Source organism: Cebidichthys violaceus, unplaced genomic scaffold (assembly GCF_023349555.1).
Source record: "Cebidichthys violaceus isolate CVI_PGR_0920_01 unplaced genomic scaffold, fCebVio1.0.p SCAF_28, whole genome shotgun sequence".
Lineage (NCBI taxonomy): Eukaryota > Metazoa > Chordata > Actinopteri > Perciformes > Stichaeidae > Cebidichthys > Cebidichthys violaceus.
This window is the reverse complement of record NW_027176461.1, coordinates 5,122,980-5,139,602: the sequence shown is the minus strand read 5'-3', so window position 1 is coordinate 5,139,602 and position 16,623 is coordinate 5,122,980. Positions and strand designations below refer to the sequence as shown.

Below are 16,623 nucleotides of genomic sequence, written 5' to 3'. Positions count from 1 at the left end.
TGCTTATGCGCTGAACAAGTAAACACAATAAAAAAAAAGTTCAGCAGAACTCAAGAACTCAAACGTTGGTTCTGTGGCCCTGAAGCAGAGTTAAGAGGTTCGCATTGACCAGTGGCAAACCAAACTGACCAGAGAACTAATCCACGTAACTAAAATGTGATCATTAAACTCAACTCTGTGATTGTTTATTAAACAATAACAGTCAGACTCGCCCTCCACTAGTCTCCCCCCCCCCTCCCCGCTATATTCAAGACGCCAAGAAACAAGAAATTGCTCCCAAATGTTGCCTTTAAACGGCGAGTGGTAGTAAATCAGCAGCGCTGTTACACGGTCCATTGTCACCAGCCTCAACATCCACGTTCCTCCGTCGCACACTAACATACAGCATGTAGTCTCCTCACTGGTTTCATTAAAAGCGCTTTATGATTTATTGCCACGCAAACAACAAACTGCTGTCGGCTGCCGTCTGCCAGGTTTTGGTCGGACGCTCAGAAATCCTTTCATAGCACCACTCGAGATCTACAGCTGGAGTCGAACACATTGAAATGGGTTTAAACATGTTCATCGATTAGGATGGGAATCAACTCCTGTCAAGAGTGGCTGTCAAAACATCTCTTCATGCCAAACCTGAACTGTCAGCCATCTTTCCTCAACTGCTTGTAAAGCGCCGGGGCGAACGCTGACTGCTGGCTGCTCGCTGTAAACGCTTCCGTCTCTTACGCTTCGCCGACATCCCGGTGACCTAACTGTCACTTCTTACCCCCATTGACACCAGAACGCTCACTTTACTCAGTCGTCCAGACCCACGGCGCCACGCTCGACGAATGCGGAGAGAAAGTCTCTCTGAATTGACGAACATTAAAGTTTGAAAAGCCTTTTAATGAATTGTCTAATCTGTACACCGTTGCCGGCATGTTTACGATGGCAGCGATTTATGTTGTTACTGTAACGTCTCAGCGGCGGTGATGTTTATTTTTGGGAAAAGCGCCGTCGTGTTCACAAAGTCGGTTTTGAAAGTCTGTTGCGCAGAGAGTGAGCTTGTGAATATGGATGTCGTGCTCACCTCTCTGCGCGCTCTCGCCTTGCAGATGTTGACGAGTGCGTTAACGAAACCATCTGTGGGAACTACGGCTTCTGCGAGAACACGGACGGCTCCTTCCGCTGCCAGTGTGACCAAGGCTACACCAACCCGCCAGGAGACATCAGCAAGTGTGTCGGTCTGTAAACTGCTCTTCAATGACTCATTTTTGTACGTTACTTCTTTAAAAAAATAAGTGAGGTGATACAATTTTTCTAAAACTCCTATGAAATCACCTAAACTAACAATGAATCAATCATACCAACAAGTACTGATGAATCTCTGCCACAGAGCTACATTGTTGAACTCACTGGGGCACCAAATGTGTATAACGCCGCGTCTGAAAATAGTCCCCCGACGAATGCTCTACACACCTGTTTGAGTACGGTTTGCTGAAAACAAACAGGGTCCAGGTGTGTTCCTAAATCCAAAATCTGATTTGAACCATTTCGACAAAGGGTCGCCTAATTCATGGCACAACTTTAGAGGACACAAAGAAATGTAGAATCAATATGGACTCGATCACTACACATTAATGTCTGTATCCAGAGTTCACGTTCATCCATTATTTGCTGTCTGATCTGAATTTGTCTTCGAAGAACGAGACGACGCAGATCGTTTTTTTTGTGTGATCTTGCTGCGACCTTGCCGGGGCGCATGCCTGATCCTACTGACCTCACGCCCTCCTCTCCTGTCTCTCTCTCTCTCTCTCTCTCTCTCTCTCTCTCTCTCTCTCTCTCTCTCTCTCAGACGTGAACGAGTGCGAGATGAGCCTGGCGCTGTGCGGGGAGGCCCTGTGTGAGAACTTCGATGGCAGCTTCCTGTGCATCTGCCCCAACGACAATGAGGAATTTGATCCCATCACCAGCCAGTGCCGCTCCCTGGGTAATGGAGCAGGACTAGCACTCACTGTGACCCACGGGACTTAATTCTCCATCCCATCATTGGGAGACGGAGTTTTCCCTGATTTAATGAGCCGTCTCTCATTATCCAAACAAGGGCGACGAGGCGGACAGGACTTACTCCACGTCTCTTGACCTGGCTGTTTCCATTTGATTTATAGGCTGGGGTTGTGGTCTGTGTGGGTTCTGTTAGTCTAATCCCTCGAACGCATGATGAAGTAACTCCTCCGGTAAATAACCTAAGTGCCTAGTTACTGTAAACCTGTTTCCTCACCAAGACAAACAGGGACAAGGTGTAGCCGTTTGCAATTAGCGCTAAAGACACATTGCTCTCTTCCGTTGCTAAAATGATCTTAAGTGCAGAGGTTACAGATATGCAACGTATTGTGATTTCAGAATGACAGAAAGGGGCTTTTGAGTCATGGAAACACCATCACGCCTCCATCTTGATAGGCGTATGTGTACACGAATCGGGGCGTATTTACATTATTAGGCGGCGCGCCCTCAGCGGGGATGTTTTTTCTTCTGCCTGGGCACTAAACCCCAGCTATGCCTCTGTGTACCTTTTTGCCACATTCCGCTGTTTGCTTTTGACGTGTGTTAATCAATCATGTGAGAGTGAATGGTGTGTTGACTCACATGCCAGTGTTTCCATTTGGCTAAGCCCGCAGCTTAAGGGCGAAATGCCTGAGCCCATGCCTTTGGACAAATGAGCAGGCTCAGCAGTGGCAGGCGAGGGTAATGCACTACCTGCTGGGAGGCATGTGGACGATGTACTAGAGTTCAAGCTGGTTCTATCAGTTTGCCCCTCCCCCCTGTAGACCTTCTGTCGACCTGCTTCTGTAGACCTCTGACCTCCCTTTTTGCTTCCTTTGTTCTTCCACAGCTGATATGCACCCGACACCCGCTGCTGGAGTCCCTCGTTCCTCTCCCTCAGCCGAGGAGAGGAAAGAGTGCTACTATAACTTGAATGACGCCAACTTCTGTGACAACGTCTTGTCTCGCAACACCACCAAGCAGGAGTGCTGCTGCACGGTGGGGGCCGGCTGGGGGGACAACTGCGAGGTCCACGCCTGTCCTGTCCCAGGAAGAGGTGCGATAATCTGTGTTGACTCTGTGGAATAAAGTGGGTTGAGGATTATACGGTGTCATCTTGTCTTTCACGAATGAATCCAATTTCTGTTTTGCAGATGAGTATAACCAGCTGTGCCCTCATGGCAGTGGATTGTTACCCCTGCCTGTCCCCGCCACACAACATCTGGAACAGCGCCCTTACATAGGTACTTTCTAGCATGAATACTTTTCATTTTATTGATATCCATGAGCTTTTATAGCTTCCCTTCACACACAAAGTTACATTGGCACAGACAGGTGCAATGTCCATTTTACTTCCACCTGCATAAACCTTTTAAGACATTTACGACACACTCTCTACAGCGAGCCAAGGCCTAATGGTATACCTGCCTTCACACCGGACTAATTACGTTGACCTATAGACCTATATGTCTTTACGGCTTCTTTACAGCAGTGAATAACTGTTGTTGCCTGTTGTTACCTTCCATCTCACTTATGTAACACCAAGGTGTGAATCTCTGTCTCCCCTCAGATGCAAACGAGTGTGAGATGTTTGGATCAGACATCTGTAAGAATGGACAGTGTTCCAATCTCTTTTCTACTTACACCTGCTACTGTCGCTCTGGATTCTACTACGACAACATCCGGCTTGAGTGTGTGGGTAAGACATGGCTTCTATTAGTACTGGTCCCGTGTCTCCTGCCAGTGCTTTGGCTACTCTTTTATGATTAAAATGCTGAATCTCGTGCGTCATTACTTCATACGTTCGTATTAAATGTGTTTCTAGATTACGATGAGTGCGGCTTTGGAAACGCCTGTGAAGATGGGGCGTGTGTTAACACGGCCGGGTCCTTCAACTGTTTCTGCAGTCCTCCGTTAGTCCTGGACAGCACCCGCCGCCGCTGCATCGGCCTCAACGCCACAGAAGGTGTTACAACAAAAATACATTGAAATGTTAAGTTTCCCCTGTGGTAGAATTATTTTAGATATTATTTTACTGCTGTTAATCAGGTAGTGATCAACAGAGAGCAAACCTGTAAAAAAAAAAAAAAAAAAAAACTCACTACCACAGAATGATATTGAGGTGATACAAACAGCTGGATCTTTAGTTTACGCCGTCTCTCCCTCCTCATCCTATCTCCCAGAAACTCTCGAGCCGGATCACGACGTGCACATGGATATTTGCTGGCAGCGTCTCGAGGGGGACAACATCTGTGCGCAACCCCTGCAGGGACGCAGAAGTACATACACCGAATGCTGCTGCCTGTGGGGCATCGCCTGGAGCGGACAGTGTGCCTTCTGTCCCAGGAAAGACTCCGGTGAGAAGCCGGATGCACATAAGACAACAACTGTAATTCCTTGTCTTTGTATTAACACGTCGCTGTCATTGGCGTCCGAAATATAACTCCGCCGTGTGCTGCTGTATTCAGATGACTACGCAGTGATGTGCAACCGTCCTCGGGGAGGAGACACGGACAGTCTGAGAGAGAGGCCAGGATATGAGTACGGTCTTGAGGGGCCGGAGGAGTCTTTTGTTCCTCCGTACTGGGACAGTTACGGCGGTCCTGCGGGACCCTATGACATCCCTGAGGGCATTCCTCTCTTCAATGACAACGACTACAGCGTCCAGCAGCCACTTCCCCGTGTTCCCATTCACCGACCACGAGAGCAGCAGCCACGACCCGTGGATTCCTATGCTGGTGGGTAAATGCATCCTGTACAATATACAGTATTCTATATGCTGTATTGCATTTGGTAAATCAGTAGATCGCCAGTATTGGTTCCCTAAAGACGCCAGTGATGTGCAAAGTCATCATAATGGAAAATTACAACTTTATTTATGAAATATTATATAAGTTTTGCCTCCGCCTTAATGTGTCTGTCACTGATATTTCTAAATGACAATAGAAGAATGATGTGACAATGTGAAAGGGCTCCTTTGAAGTGACGAACCTCCAGAGACCGCTTACGGAGCTCGATGTGCTTTCTTCCACATTTCTGTGTCCAATCAGAGCGCTACGATGGCTTTGAGGGCCTCCGAGCGGAGGAGTGCGGAGTCCTGAACGGCTGTGAAAACGGTCGCTGCGTTCGCGTGCGAGAAGGCTACACCTGCGACTGCTTCGACGGCTACGAACTCGACCTGAACAAGATGGCCTGTATAGGTGCGTTTTTTGATGACTCCCCCCCCCCCCCGACGGACCACCCACGTGTGGGCTCTGCGCTCCGAGCTGGAATGCTCAGGGACTTTCTACATTCAATAGGGAATCCATCACGTCATTTAATCTTGTTTTAAAATGCGGTGTTGAATCTCAAAAATCCAGCCGCAGTGAACTTCGGGTTTTAAGTCTTTTGGAACCAGGGCTTGGATTAATTTCAGTGAGGTAACCCTTGGTGCAGTATATCATCAAGCTCAAGGAGAAGCTTTGAATTTAACAACCTTGCATTAAGTTATGTTTTATGGGAAACTAATGAAAGCAGGGTACTTTTTAAAACCATCGTGCGTTACCCTTTGGTCTGAAAGTCCCTAGTTGCGCTCTGCCAAGAGAACGGAGACCTTGAATCTTAGCCACTCTGTGTATTACATGAGATACTATATCTTTTAAGTGTACTTTGTTTGTTTAGTAAGAAAGTGAGACTGACTTACTGTAATGAAATGCTATGATTACAATATTCTGTCTGCGTACAAGCTTATCAGCTCCAAGGCCAGACGTTTTTTTTCCCCAGGAAAGTGATTGAATTCCAACCCTGTGGAAACATGTGGGAGCTGTGCAGCTCGTGCCTCCTTTTATACATCTCACCGCTTTCCCCAGCAGAACATGACATAAACAGAAGGAGGGTCATCGGAGATGGACGGCTACGAAATGACAATCAGACCTCCCGTGCTGACAAAGGGAAAGAAAAATCAGCCCAAGGCCAAAAGGAAACCTAATCCAACGCATTGTTAATGTCACCATCGCTCTCAACAGCTCGCCGCTCGAGACGAGCTGCTGGCAAATCAAGTTCAGAGCCCATCTAGCCGACACGCAACATGACCTCATGTTTGATTAAAGATACACAGGATGAAATATTACGCGGCATTATCGTCGGTGTCGAGTAAAGAACCCTGTACCTCCAAATGTGAGCTTTTGTGAAACTAATTGAAACACTCTGGTTTATTGCTCACACGATTGCGTAACGATTTCCACAACCTCAGCTCGGTTAAAAGCTGCCGTGGAGCTTTTTGATCACGTCACATGATCTTTATCAGGATGTGGAGTCTGCCCAGTTGTCATGGGATTGTAGAGGGATGCAACTAATGATTATTTTCATAATCAATGAATCTGCTGATTATGACTGACTACGGAAAAGTAATCATAAAAAGGTGGACTGGGGTTTTGTTTTATGGAGCAACATCATTTTGACGCTAAAACAAATACGTACTTCGACCAAATGTTTTATTTTTTGATTTGAATACATAAGGAACACTACTGGGAAGTTAAAGAATAATATGAAAATCCCCCAAAAACTATTATATTATCAATGGCCTCTTTAGGAAATGATCTTCCTTGTTAGCATGGAAGGGGAAAAAAAAGAGGAAAAAAGAAAGAAGGGAAGTTCTAATGAAATCAAAATGATAAATGATTGTAGCATTCCAGTGTCCCACTCCTCATATACCCATAAGGCCACTCAGCAGCAGATGTGGCGCAGGCAGATGTTCCAGCCGTGAAATCTCCTTTCGCTGACTAACTCGTCGCGTCTCCTTTTCCTTGCAGACATAAACGAGTGTGAGGACATCAGCGACAAGGTGCCCTTGTGTCAGAACGGGCAGTGCACCAACGCAGAGGGGTCGTATAAGTGCACCTGTTTGCCGGGCTTCGTGGCCTCCGCAGAGCCCCACAAGTGCATCCCGGAGATCCCGGAGTCTGAGCCGGTGGAGACAGGAAACTGAGACCGGCTGCCGGCTTCTCCTGCTCCCCTCAGCGATCACCTTACACCCCTCTGCCCCTTTCCCCAGGGGCCTGGCACTAAACATCCAACAGCAACGCTGAGACGTCCAAACTCGTTTCCCTGCACACACACACACACACACACACACATATACAGACGCAGAGATACAAAAGCACACAACACATCCATACCCCCTCACACACATTCAACAGGACCAGGAATTGTGCAGTGAATGTATTACATGGGATTTAGTATTCACCAGATATCCATTTGCCTTAAAGGGATTTTGTGGACTGATCTTTTTTTATTCAGTAAACCCCCCGGGCAATTTGATATGCAGATATATTTTCCACATTATTTTCTCTGTCACTTTTTTTTTTTTTTTTTTTGTGTTATTTATTTCATTTGCATGACGGGCCTCTGCAAACATAAAAAGCGACCTATTTCAGAGGGCATACTTGATTCCTCTCGTTTCATTTGTCTCAGTAATTGACCTCAGAGACAGCGTGGGGAGATAACGGACGTCTTTTGTCGGAGAAAGGAAGAAATCAGCCACTCGTAAATCAGTTTGTGCCTCGCTGTCAAACCTCTCACCAGTTTTCTCACTCGGTCGTGTATTTAGCGTTGGCCGGGTTCAATAAACATCCGAAATTCAAAAAAAGAACTTTAACCACAACCGCCTGTTCTGTTCTTCAAGATTAACCACGAGCTGAAGGATCTCCGGACCAACAAGTGAGAAGTCAACGGCAGCCTTTACGTGGAACCTGGAAAAGACTGTAGATGTATATGATGATGATGATTTAAAAAAAAAAAAAAAAGGTGCAATAGGTATAACATGCCTTCCTCTGTTTGACACCATTTTTTCACAACCTTAAAACCCGCAATTAAGTAGGGAAACATGGACTCAGTCGCCGATCCCCACAGTATTACTCATTGTATTCTTCTGTTTTGACTTATCAAAGTCTAGGCTACATTCTGGCCCAACTTCTGGAAACCACAGGAAGGTTGATTTAGTTGACGTTACGCTCAAACATCGCAGCTTAAAATGAAAGATCAGTTTTTAATGTACCAGCGTCGCACAAGCACAAAAGGATCCCAGATCTCACATCAGACCATTCCCATGTCTGCATCTCTGAATGCATGTAAAGACACCGGCTTCGTTGGAGAGGTTTGGTATGTTTTGTACAGATCTAGTACTATGTATTATTTTTGTTACATATTCTCTTAATGCATTATACCAATATTTTTTTGTTTGACATAAAACATAAAATGTAAGAAAAATCTGGCATTATAGCTTTGTAGATTTATACGTGTCTGTACATTTTTTTTTTTTTTTTTTTTTTTTAAAGCATATCTTTTGTATGTATGAGGAGAGTGGCTGACACTGTACCAGAGGAACTGTGTGTGTATACCCTGCCCTGTGGAGCAGACTATGAAATATATATTTTTTGGAAGTGGCAGCACTGTTCTGATTACAGACGTTTTGTCTCTTCAAGTTCACTGCAAAGACAATGCTTTTGAAACGCAAGCACCGACTTATGTCTCAACTTTAAGGCTAAATATTAGTAATTGTGAACATCATTTCTTTTAGTCTCTGTTGGATCCGTATGTCATGAATGTATCACAGATCAGTATCAGCCTACTCATTTGGTTTCTGGACTCTCACTTATACCTTTTTGTCTTTTATATTCAGGTTTAATGGCATTATCTGTCTAATGGACTGAACTTCTCAGCAACGCAGAAACATAAAAGTCTTAATTCCAACTTTGGACGAGGACTATAAGTTCATGACTAATACCCTTAACATGCATTCATAACCTATTAACCTAAAGCTGTACAAATGTTTCCACTTGATGTCCGCTGTACTTTACTGTGCCGTTCAAATCATCGGCAAGTTGGAATATTTAAAGCCTTTTTTAAAAAGCCGCAAATAACTTGAGATAAATGTCTTGTTGTAAAGCTGTGGTCATTGGAAATATCATGCGCATTCATTTTGTTTACCTCTTGACTGTAATCGCTATCAGTCATCAAAATAAAAACATAAAATATATCAGTCTCTTTGAAAATCTTCTTTGAAAAAATAAATGTTTTTAATGTTTTAAAACAACAACAGTAAGTGTGTTATTTGTAGTACATCATACACTATGAGTGCTAATGATGAGCTCTTGAACAGCTGGGTGTGGGTGTGCACATTATTGTGGGATGTAAGCGGTCAGAGGTGTGTGTTTGGCAATGATGGAAGACATATTCAGATCATTTACAAAAGTAGTAATACCTCAAGGTATAAATACTCCATTACAAGTGAAATTATTACCACCAAATGTACTTTCAGCTATCAAAAGTATTTATAATGCACCCTTTCAGAGTGTTGTATTAGTAAACACTATTGTTGTTGAATTATTGAAGTATTATATTTTATATATTAGCAAGTAATCAGCATTTTTTATGATGCATTTCACCTGATTCATATACTGTTGTATAACTATTTATATTGAGATTTATATAGAAATATAGTGATGTAGAAGCATTGATAACACAAGATGAAAATACATTAGTGCACCTCAAATTGTACTTTAAGTATAAATTACTTGAGCAAATGCTCTTAGTTTCTTACCACTGGTGTTCAATGACAAACTTAACATTTCTGGGGATCGGAAATGCCGACTGTATTCATTTTTAAACGAAAAAAATATAATTTAGTCTACGGTTTGATCTCTGTTCATTTCTCTGTCAGAATCATGTATTGAACTACATCGCCCTCTAACGGCCAAATAGCACATTACATCACTGCTTCCCCATTATTTTTCCATGACTTTTTTCCCCATTGGTTAACCAGGGAAATAATCCAGAAGGATTCTGGGAAATTGTGTTTACCCTTCAACGCCCCACGTTCACATAACGTAAACAGTAGCACACACCTCCCAGAAACCACCTCGCTTCATACGTGTTCCGTTGACTCGCGCTACCGTACCTCTCGTGCTCCAACTGTGATGCTAATGCCAACCTTTGAATGATAAAACGGTTATTTGAGGCGAAGGAGACGGTTAGTCATCTGTCACGTATTATTGTGCGGAATGCCGCCTTTTAGACGAGCGGACACTTGGTTTAGCAAGCTAGGAAAGGAATGTTATCGTTAGGAAAGGGTTAATAGCTTAGCTGCGATGTAACAGATACTGTAATAAGTGATCATTTGTTGACTTGGAAAGGTGAGTAATTCACTGTCAATACCGCCTGTTTTTATATACAGTGTTGACGTATTAACTCTAGCTAATATCTAACGTTAGCTGTGCTAAATGTTGTTATTTGCCCCAGACAGCACAGCTTTACATCTCCTACATAAAACCCATTTATTAGCTGTTTTTTAATATATCATCAAACGTTAGGTAGCGTTATATTAGACTTGACGTTACGCGGTTTGGAAGCGGGTCTGGTCCAGTTTATTAAAGGTGTCATTTCCTAATGGCAAAGGAAGAATGCTTCACACACTTGAACACAGCAGGGGACACTTCAGCACTACGAAACAGGAAACTACTTCCCACATCAGCAAAGCCCCTCCAAACCCCGTCCAAGGACACAAACAGCCAAACTGCTGGACAAGACGTCACTCAGTCTTCAAATGGGACATCAGGGACCTTCAGTAAGGATCCCCAAAGCAGTGGCGTGCTGCTGATGTTGGTGGTGGGGCTGTCGTTCTCTACACGCCTCTACAAGATAGCAGAGCCCCCTCATGTGTGGTGAGTCAAAGTCCTGCATGCAGTGTAGATTGCGTTCATCTGTAGTGTGTGTCATTTTTAACACGGCGGTGTCCACGTTTCAGCTGGGATGAGACGCACTTCGGAAAGATGGGAAGCTACTACATCAACAGGACCTTCTTCTTCGATGTCCATCCTCCTCTTGGAAAAGTGAGATCACAAAGGATCCCTCTCCTGTCCTGTCTTCATGGGGGGGGGGGGGGGGACCTCTCCACTATGAGTATTGATCTCCCATTCATCTGTCGCAGATGCTGATCGGCCTCGCCGGTTACATGACGGGTTACGACGGCACCTTTCCTTTCGTGAAGCCGGGGGATAAATATGAACGCCACAACTACTGGGGGATGAGAGGAGTATGCTGTGTTTTTCCACACAAGAACGCTCTTTTCTTATTGATTAACAAGACATTAGGGCTGCTGATACGCCTGTCCTGTCCTCTCGCCCCGACAGTTCTGTGCCGCGTTGGGCTCCTTTCTCCCAATCTTTGCCTACCTCACAGTGCTGGAGCTATCTCAGTCGCACACTGCTGCTCTCATCACTGCCACCCTGCTCATATTTGGTGAGAAATCATCCTTTTACGTCTCGTTCACTGATCTTCACAGGCAGCAATTTTGAAATGTCCTTGTGCTTTATGTCCTCCCTTCCTGACAGACACTGGCTGCATCACCATTTCCCAGTACATCCTGTTGGACCCCATACTGCTGTTCTTCATCATGGCAGCTGTGCTGAGCATGGTCAAGTTCAAGCAGCAGAGGTACAGGCAGCACACCAACTCAGACTTTTATTTATTAGTGTTTCTGCCTTGTCCTATGCAATGCAATAACAGTGAGCTAATGGATGACTATAGTTGATAAATTCAGCCAGTTAATCATCAATTATTACTCTTTTGTTTTGGTAAAAAAAATTGCCACACGTATGCTAGTTTCAACTACTCATATAAGATGACTTTCTCATTTCCTGTTTCACATCATTCCACATTTAATATTGCTTTTTTTTGTTCAAAATAATTAGATTTAAAACCTCGTTTTGGCCCCATCTTTATTTGTGAGGTTTTGTTGACCAACTAATTAACTGATTGCTAGGGAAAAAAAAGATGAATCGGTATGATGAAATAATTGCAGTTACAGTCGTAAAACAACACCGATCAGTCTTCCAACAAGAATAAAACATGCCTGCTCATCATTTATTATTATTTATTATTAAGCAGAGTGTTGTGCTGTTTGTTTTCAGGCCTTTTTCTTGGTACTGGTGGCTGTGGCTGGTACTGACTGGTGTGAACCTTGCTGGGGCGTTGGGGGTGAAGTTTGTGGGTCTGTTTGTCATCCTGCTGGTGGGCCTGAACACAGTCTGGGACCTCTGGAGACTTCTGGGAGACCTGAGCCTCTCGCTGGTAAACGGCAGCATATTCTTGCATGGCGGTGTGGGAACTGAGTGCGTTGATGAGCAGCGACAGGAGATTTACTGCTCTGTGATTATTTTTATTTTTATTTTTTCCGGCTCCAGGTGGACATTACGAAGCACTTCCTGGCTCGGGTTGTTGGACTCATCCTGCTTCCGCTCTTCCTCTATGTTACAATCTTTGCCGTCCACTTTGTTGTGCTGAACAAAAGGTGTGTCTGATTGCTACGCGTTGCCTTGTATTGCATGGAGACGTCTACACCGTTCTTGGGTAATCACCATGGTTTCCTCTCACCAGCGGACCGGGCGACGGCTTCTTCAGTTCAGCCTTTCAGTCCCGACTAATCGGGAACAATCTACACAATGCCTCCATGCCTGAGTGTGAGTGTGTCTTTTACTGTCTTTACAAAGTTTTTAATATTAACGCGTATTGTTCTATTTTATACCCAGTTCCGTTATCGGCTATTGTGACGGTTCCTTGGTCATTCAAACTACGTTTCAAGAGTCGTTTTGTTTTAAATGTTTCTTGAGTTTTGTAATCATTTGGGGCAATATCTTGTTCTTCTGATGTAGACCTGGCTTATGGCTCCACCATCACAGTGAAAAACCTCCGTATTGCTGGAGGCTATTTGCACTCTCATTGGCACTTGTACCCAGAGGGAGTGGGAGCGAGGCAGCAGCAGGTTCAAATGGAAAACATTCTCACACATAATGAATCGTCTCATTATCACCATTGTGTTTACTTTTTTCCTCTGCCGTTTCCTTTCAGGTGACAGCGTATCTCCATAAGGACTACAACAACCTGTGGCTTGTTCACAGACAGGACCATAACGAATGTGAGACGATGCATTTGATTCACTGTTTTAGGGATATCGGTCACGAGGAAGTAATGTACGAACCTCTTGTTGTTTCATCTCTGCTCAGCTCGATCTGGGACCCCTGATCTGGTTCGTCATGGCGACGTCATTCGACTGGAGCACAAAGAGTAAGTTCATGAAAGACGTGTTGCATAACGACCACCGATTCAAAAGGATGTCTCACATCTCGATGTCGATCCCGGTCCTTTTCAGAACAACCCGTAATCTTCACGGTCACCTCCACGAGGCTCCTCTGACCAAGAAACACTTCCAGGTCACAGGCTATGGCGTCGTGAGTGGACTTACTACTCTGTTTGGGTTTTTTTTAGCACTTTCCTGCTCTGTACGGTTGACTGTAGGGATGTTACCTTTTGGCCCGTTCTCAGAATGGCACAGGTGACACCAACGACCTGTGGCAGGTGGAGGTGTGTGGAGGCCGGAAGGGAGACCTGGTGAAGGTGCTGCGAAGCAAAGTCCGCTTTCTGCACCGAGCCACCGGCTGTGTGCTTTACTCGTCTGGAAAGACTCTCCCAAAGTGGTAAAACTAGTCTGCTGTTCCAGACTCACTATGTACAGTAGGGTAGGAAGTATTAAGATCCTCTACTTCAGTTAAAGTACTAATACACACTAAGAATACACTCTTCTGCATCGAAAAGTATGTCAGCGTAATCAGGAAATGTACTTAAAATATTCAAATAAAAGTACTCAATGCAGAACAATGTCCCCTGTGACTGTATATTAATATACTATATATTATGTATTATTATTATTATTATGTATTATATTGTAGAAATTGGCTGAGGTAGAACTTATTTCTAACTATTGTTGTACATTACTCATTTGATTGTTTTGTAAAGATTCTGAATATAGTGAGAAATGCTGTCAGGATTACCCAGAGTCCCAAGGGAACGTTTTATTCATAATTCATGATTATTAAAAAAAAAATAAGGACAGCAGCGAACCCTCACATTAGTGAAGCAGGAACCAATTTTTTTATATCCAAACATCATATTATCTAAGCTCTTCTAGTGATTACTGATTTTATATATATATATATATATGGCCGGTCAAAGAAGGCTCTTTGTTTGTGCTCAGGGGCTGGGAGCAGGTGGAGGTGACCTGCAGTCCCTACTTGAAGGAGACTCCGAGCTCTCAGTGGAACATCGAAGATCACATCAACCCCAAACGTAAGAGAACCCCCCCCCCCCCTTGTGCTCCTGCGTTTCTGTCTACGCTCCGTGACGCTAACCGACACGTTCCCTCTGCTCTCCTGTGTTCTTGGCAGTGCCCAACATCAGTCTGTCTGTGCTGAAGCCCCATTTTCTGGAGATCTTGCTGGAGTCCCACATTGTCATGATAAGAGTAAGAACCAACGAGAGACGTTGCTCATCCGTCTGCGTTCTATCTCATTTATTGACAGTAGATGTGTCGTTTTAGGGTAACAGTGGCTTGAAACCGAAAGACAATGAGATGAACTCAAAACCCTGGCATTGGCCCATCAACTACCAGGTGCTTTGAATTAACTACATCATAAAGTTTGTTTTTGTACAATTCTAATTGAATGCATGAGCACTTTTAACGACGAAAATGTTCTTTGTTTTATTGATGTACCAGGGCTTGAGGTTTTCTGGAGTGAATGACACAGAGTATCGTGTTTACCTGCTGGGGAACCCTGTGAGTCTGTCTTCAGCTTGCTTCATGTTTCCTGTCGTCGCTCTTCTCTGACCCAACGCACATGAACTCTCTCGTGGTTAAATCCTCTTTTCTTCAGGTGGTGTGGTGGCTCAACGTGGCCAGTTTGGGATTGTATCCTATCATGGTGGCAGTGGCGTCCATAGCCCTCCAAAGAGGTTTCTCATTGGGCCAAAAAAGAATAGGTAAGATTACTGACTGACTGACTGACTGACTGACTGACTGATCAGCAGCAGTAAAAGCATGATTTAAACAATCAAATAACTGTATCTGTACTCCACTCTGTCATTCAGAGCAGGCTCTGGTGCTAATGAGAGAAGGAGGACTGCTGCTCCTTGGTTGGCTGCTGCACTATGCACCTTTCTACACAATGGGGCGTGTCCTCTACTACCACCACTACTTCCCTGCAATGCTCTTCAGCAGCATGCTAACAGGTACCAACTCTCACTGCATTACGACTGCTTCCTTTATATTGAGCAGAGGTTTTCGGGGGGGGGGGGGACACACACGTGATGCAAAGACACCACATGATGTGAAAGGCAATTAATGGACCTGCCATAGGTACCAAACATAGGACCTACAGCCTATAGCCTACAGCTCAGTGACTCAATGGCAACATTTTACTTCCTGTTTAGATCCCCCCAAAGCATTATGGAGATTTCAGATGATAGAGCACGATCTGGGTTCGATTTTCTAAACTCCTGGAGAAAAAAAAACTAAGCAGTCATGTTGGTCACAGTGTTATAGCCTTCTGTTCGTTTTTTCACAGGAATTACATTCGACGTTCTGTTGAAAAGCACTGACCTGCTGCTCCACCCGCCGTATTCTGATTGGCTGCAGAGACTCGGACAGGTGGCGCTTCTGTTCAGTGTTCTTTACAGGTGAGACGACAGGAAACAGCTAGCCTGGTTGTAGATTACCACATAACTCATTTTCTACTTTAAGATGTTTTTTGTAATCCAATTTTTTCGCTTTGTTAGTTTCTACCTGTTCCATCCTCTCTCCTACGGCATGACGGGTCCTCTGGCACACGAGCCGGGCAGCGCCATGGCTGGCCTGAAGTGGATGGACTCCTGGGAGTTCTAGTCAGCCGTGCACGAAGAAGACACTAATATTGTTATGAATATGAGGGACTTTAATCAACCGACTTATGGTTTCACGTTGTGTTTACATAAATAAGATCATTTTCGTAAAGGTACCGACTGCACACACTGCTATCGAATCTCGACCTCTCCACGTATTTATGTGTCTCAACATTTTCAAGTATTCTATAATGTGTAAAGAGTGCTTCATGAAACCGACCTGAATTAGTGCAATATGGAAGCCAGAGTGTTGTTGAGTATTAAGAGAGTGAAGTTCTCAACACTGTTCATCACCAAGCTGCCTTAACTCGCTTAACACCTCTTACATCTTGGACGTGTGTGTGTGTGTGTGTGTGTGTGTGTGTGTGTGTGTGTGTGTGTGTGTGTGTGTGTGTGTGTGTGTGTGTGTGTGTGTGTGTGTGTGTGTGTGTGTGTGTGTGTGTGTGTTTATACTGTATGTCACAGTGATGTAAGCTAAAGTGCCTGAGAGGAAGTAATGAAGGAAATCTGAAAAAAGTTGAAATGTTGCATCTCCGTGTTGGTCAGTTTTGAAGAGAACACTTTTTGTTACACAGTAATAGGCTATCAGAGACTGTATTTTTATATTGTATTGTCCAGTACTAGCCTCTGTTTTTACATCACAATACTACTACTGACTCTCAGTGTCACGAACATTTCAGTTTGATCATTAAACGGTGATATTCTTGTAGTCTGTGCTTATTTATGTTCATATCATCAGTATTTCCTCTGGACTGTATTTTGTTATTTTATTTAATTGCAGAGCATCTTGAGATTGAACATCGCTTTTTCCAAGAATGTTCTGTCCCAGATATGCAGAAATAATGAGTTACAGACGGGTTC

The 16,623-nt window shown here is 44.2% G+C and overlaps 2 protein-coding genes across 3 annotated transcripts in view; both read left to right on the top strand.

Moving 5' to 3' along the window:
• LOC137880432 (latent-transforming growth factor beta-binding protein 2-like) overlaps positions 1-9,031 on the top strand; it is a 74,365-nt gene extending 65,334 nt beyond the window's left edge. The window contains exons 32-41 of the mRNA XM_068721803.1: positions 1,089-1,217; positions 1,829-1,963; positions 2,867-3,073; positions 3,171-3,260; positions 3,587-3,715; positions 3,842-3,982; positions 4,200-4,373; positions 4,485-4,754; positions 5,067-5,216; positions 6,807-9,031. Of these exons, the coding sequence (XP_068577904.1) occupies positions 1,089-1,217; positions 1,829-1,963; positions 2,867-3,073; positions 3,171-3,260; positions 3,587-3,715; positions 3,842-3,982; positions 4,200-4,373; positions 4,485-4,754; positions 5,067-5,216; positions 6,807-6,982 (1,601 nt within the window). The 3' untranslated portion in view covers positions 6,983-9,031. The remainder of the gene's footprint in view (positions 1-1,088; positions 1,218-1,828; positions 1,964-2,866; positions 3,074-3,170; positions 3,261-3,586; positions 3,716-3,841; positions 3,983-4,199; positions 4,374-4,484; positions 4,755-5,066; positions 5,217-6,806) is intronic.
• Positions 9,032-9,938: 907 nt separating this feature from the next.
• pomt2 (protein-O-mannosyltransferase 2) lies at positions 9,939-16,471 on the top strand. Of its 2 annotated transcripts, none has more exons than XR_011103811.1 (21): positions 9,939-10,715; positions 10,799-10,883; positions 10,982-11,086; positions 11,184-11,292; positions 11,385-11,487; positions 11,964-12,123; positions 12,237-12,343; positions 12,430-12,512; positions 12,705-12,814; positions 12,901-12,967; positions 13,056-13,116; positions 13,202-13,280; positions 13,375-13,526; positions 14,084-14,175; positions 14,274-14,350; positions 14,426-14,497; positions 14,603-14,662; positions 14,760-14,865; positions 14,979-15,114; positions 15,450-15,561; positions 15,661-15,749. XR_011103811.1 is itself a non-coding variant. In XM_068721868.1 (21 exons), the coding sequence occupies exons 1-21, from the start codon at positions 10,441-10,443 to the stop codon at positions 15,764-15,766; spliced, it is 2,262 nt and encodes a 753-aa protein (XP_068577969.1). In that variant the 5' UTR covers positions 9,939-10,440; the 3' UTR covers positions 15,767-16,471. The 2 variants fall into 2 exon arrangements, 1 of the variants encoding a protein (XP_068577969.1); XM_068721868.1 differs by having other exon boundaries at positions 14,974-15,114; positions 15,661-16,471.
• Positions 16,472-16,623: the final 152 nt, after the last annotated feature.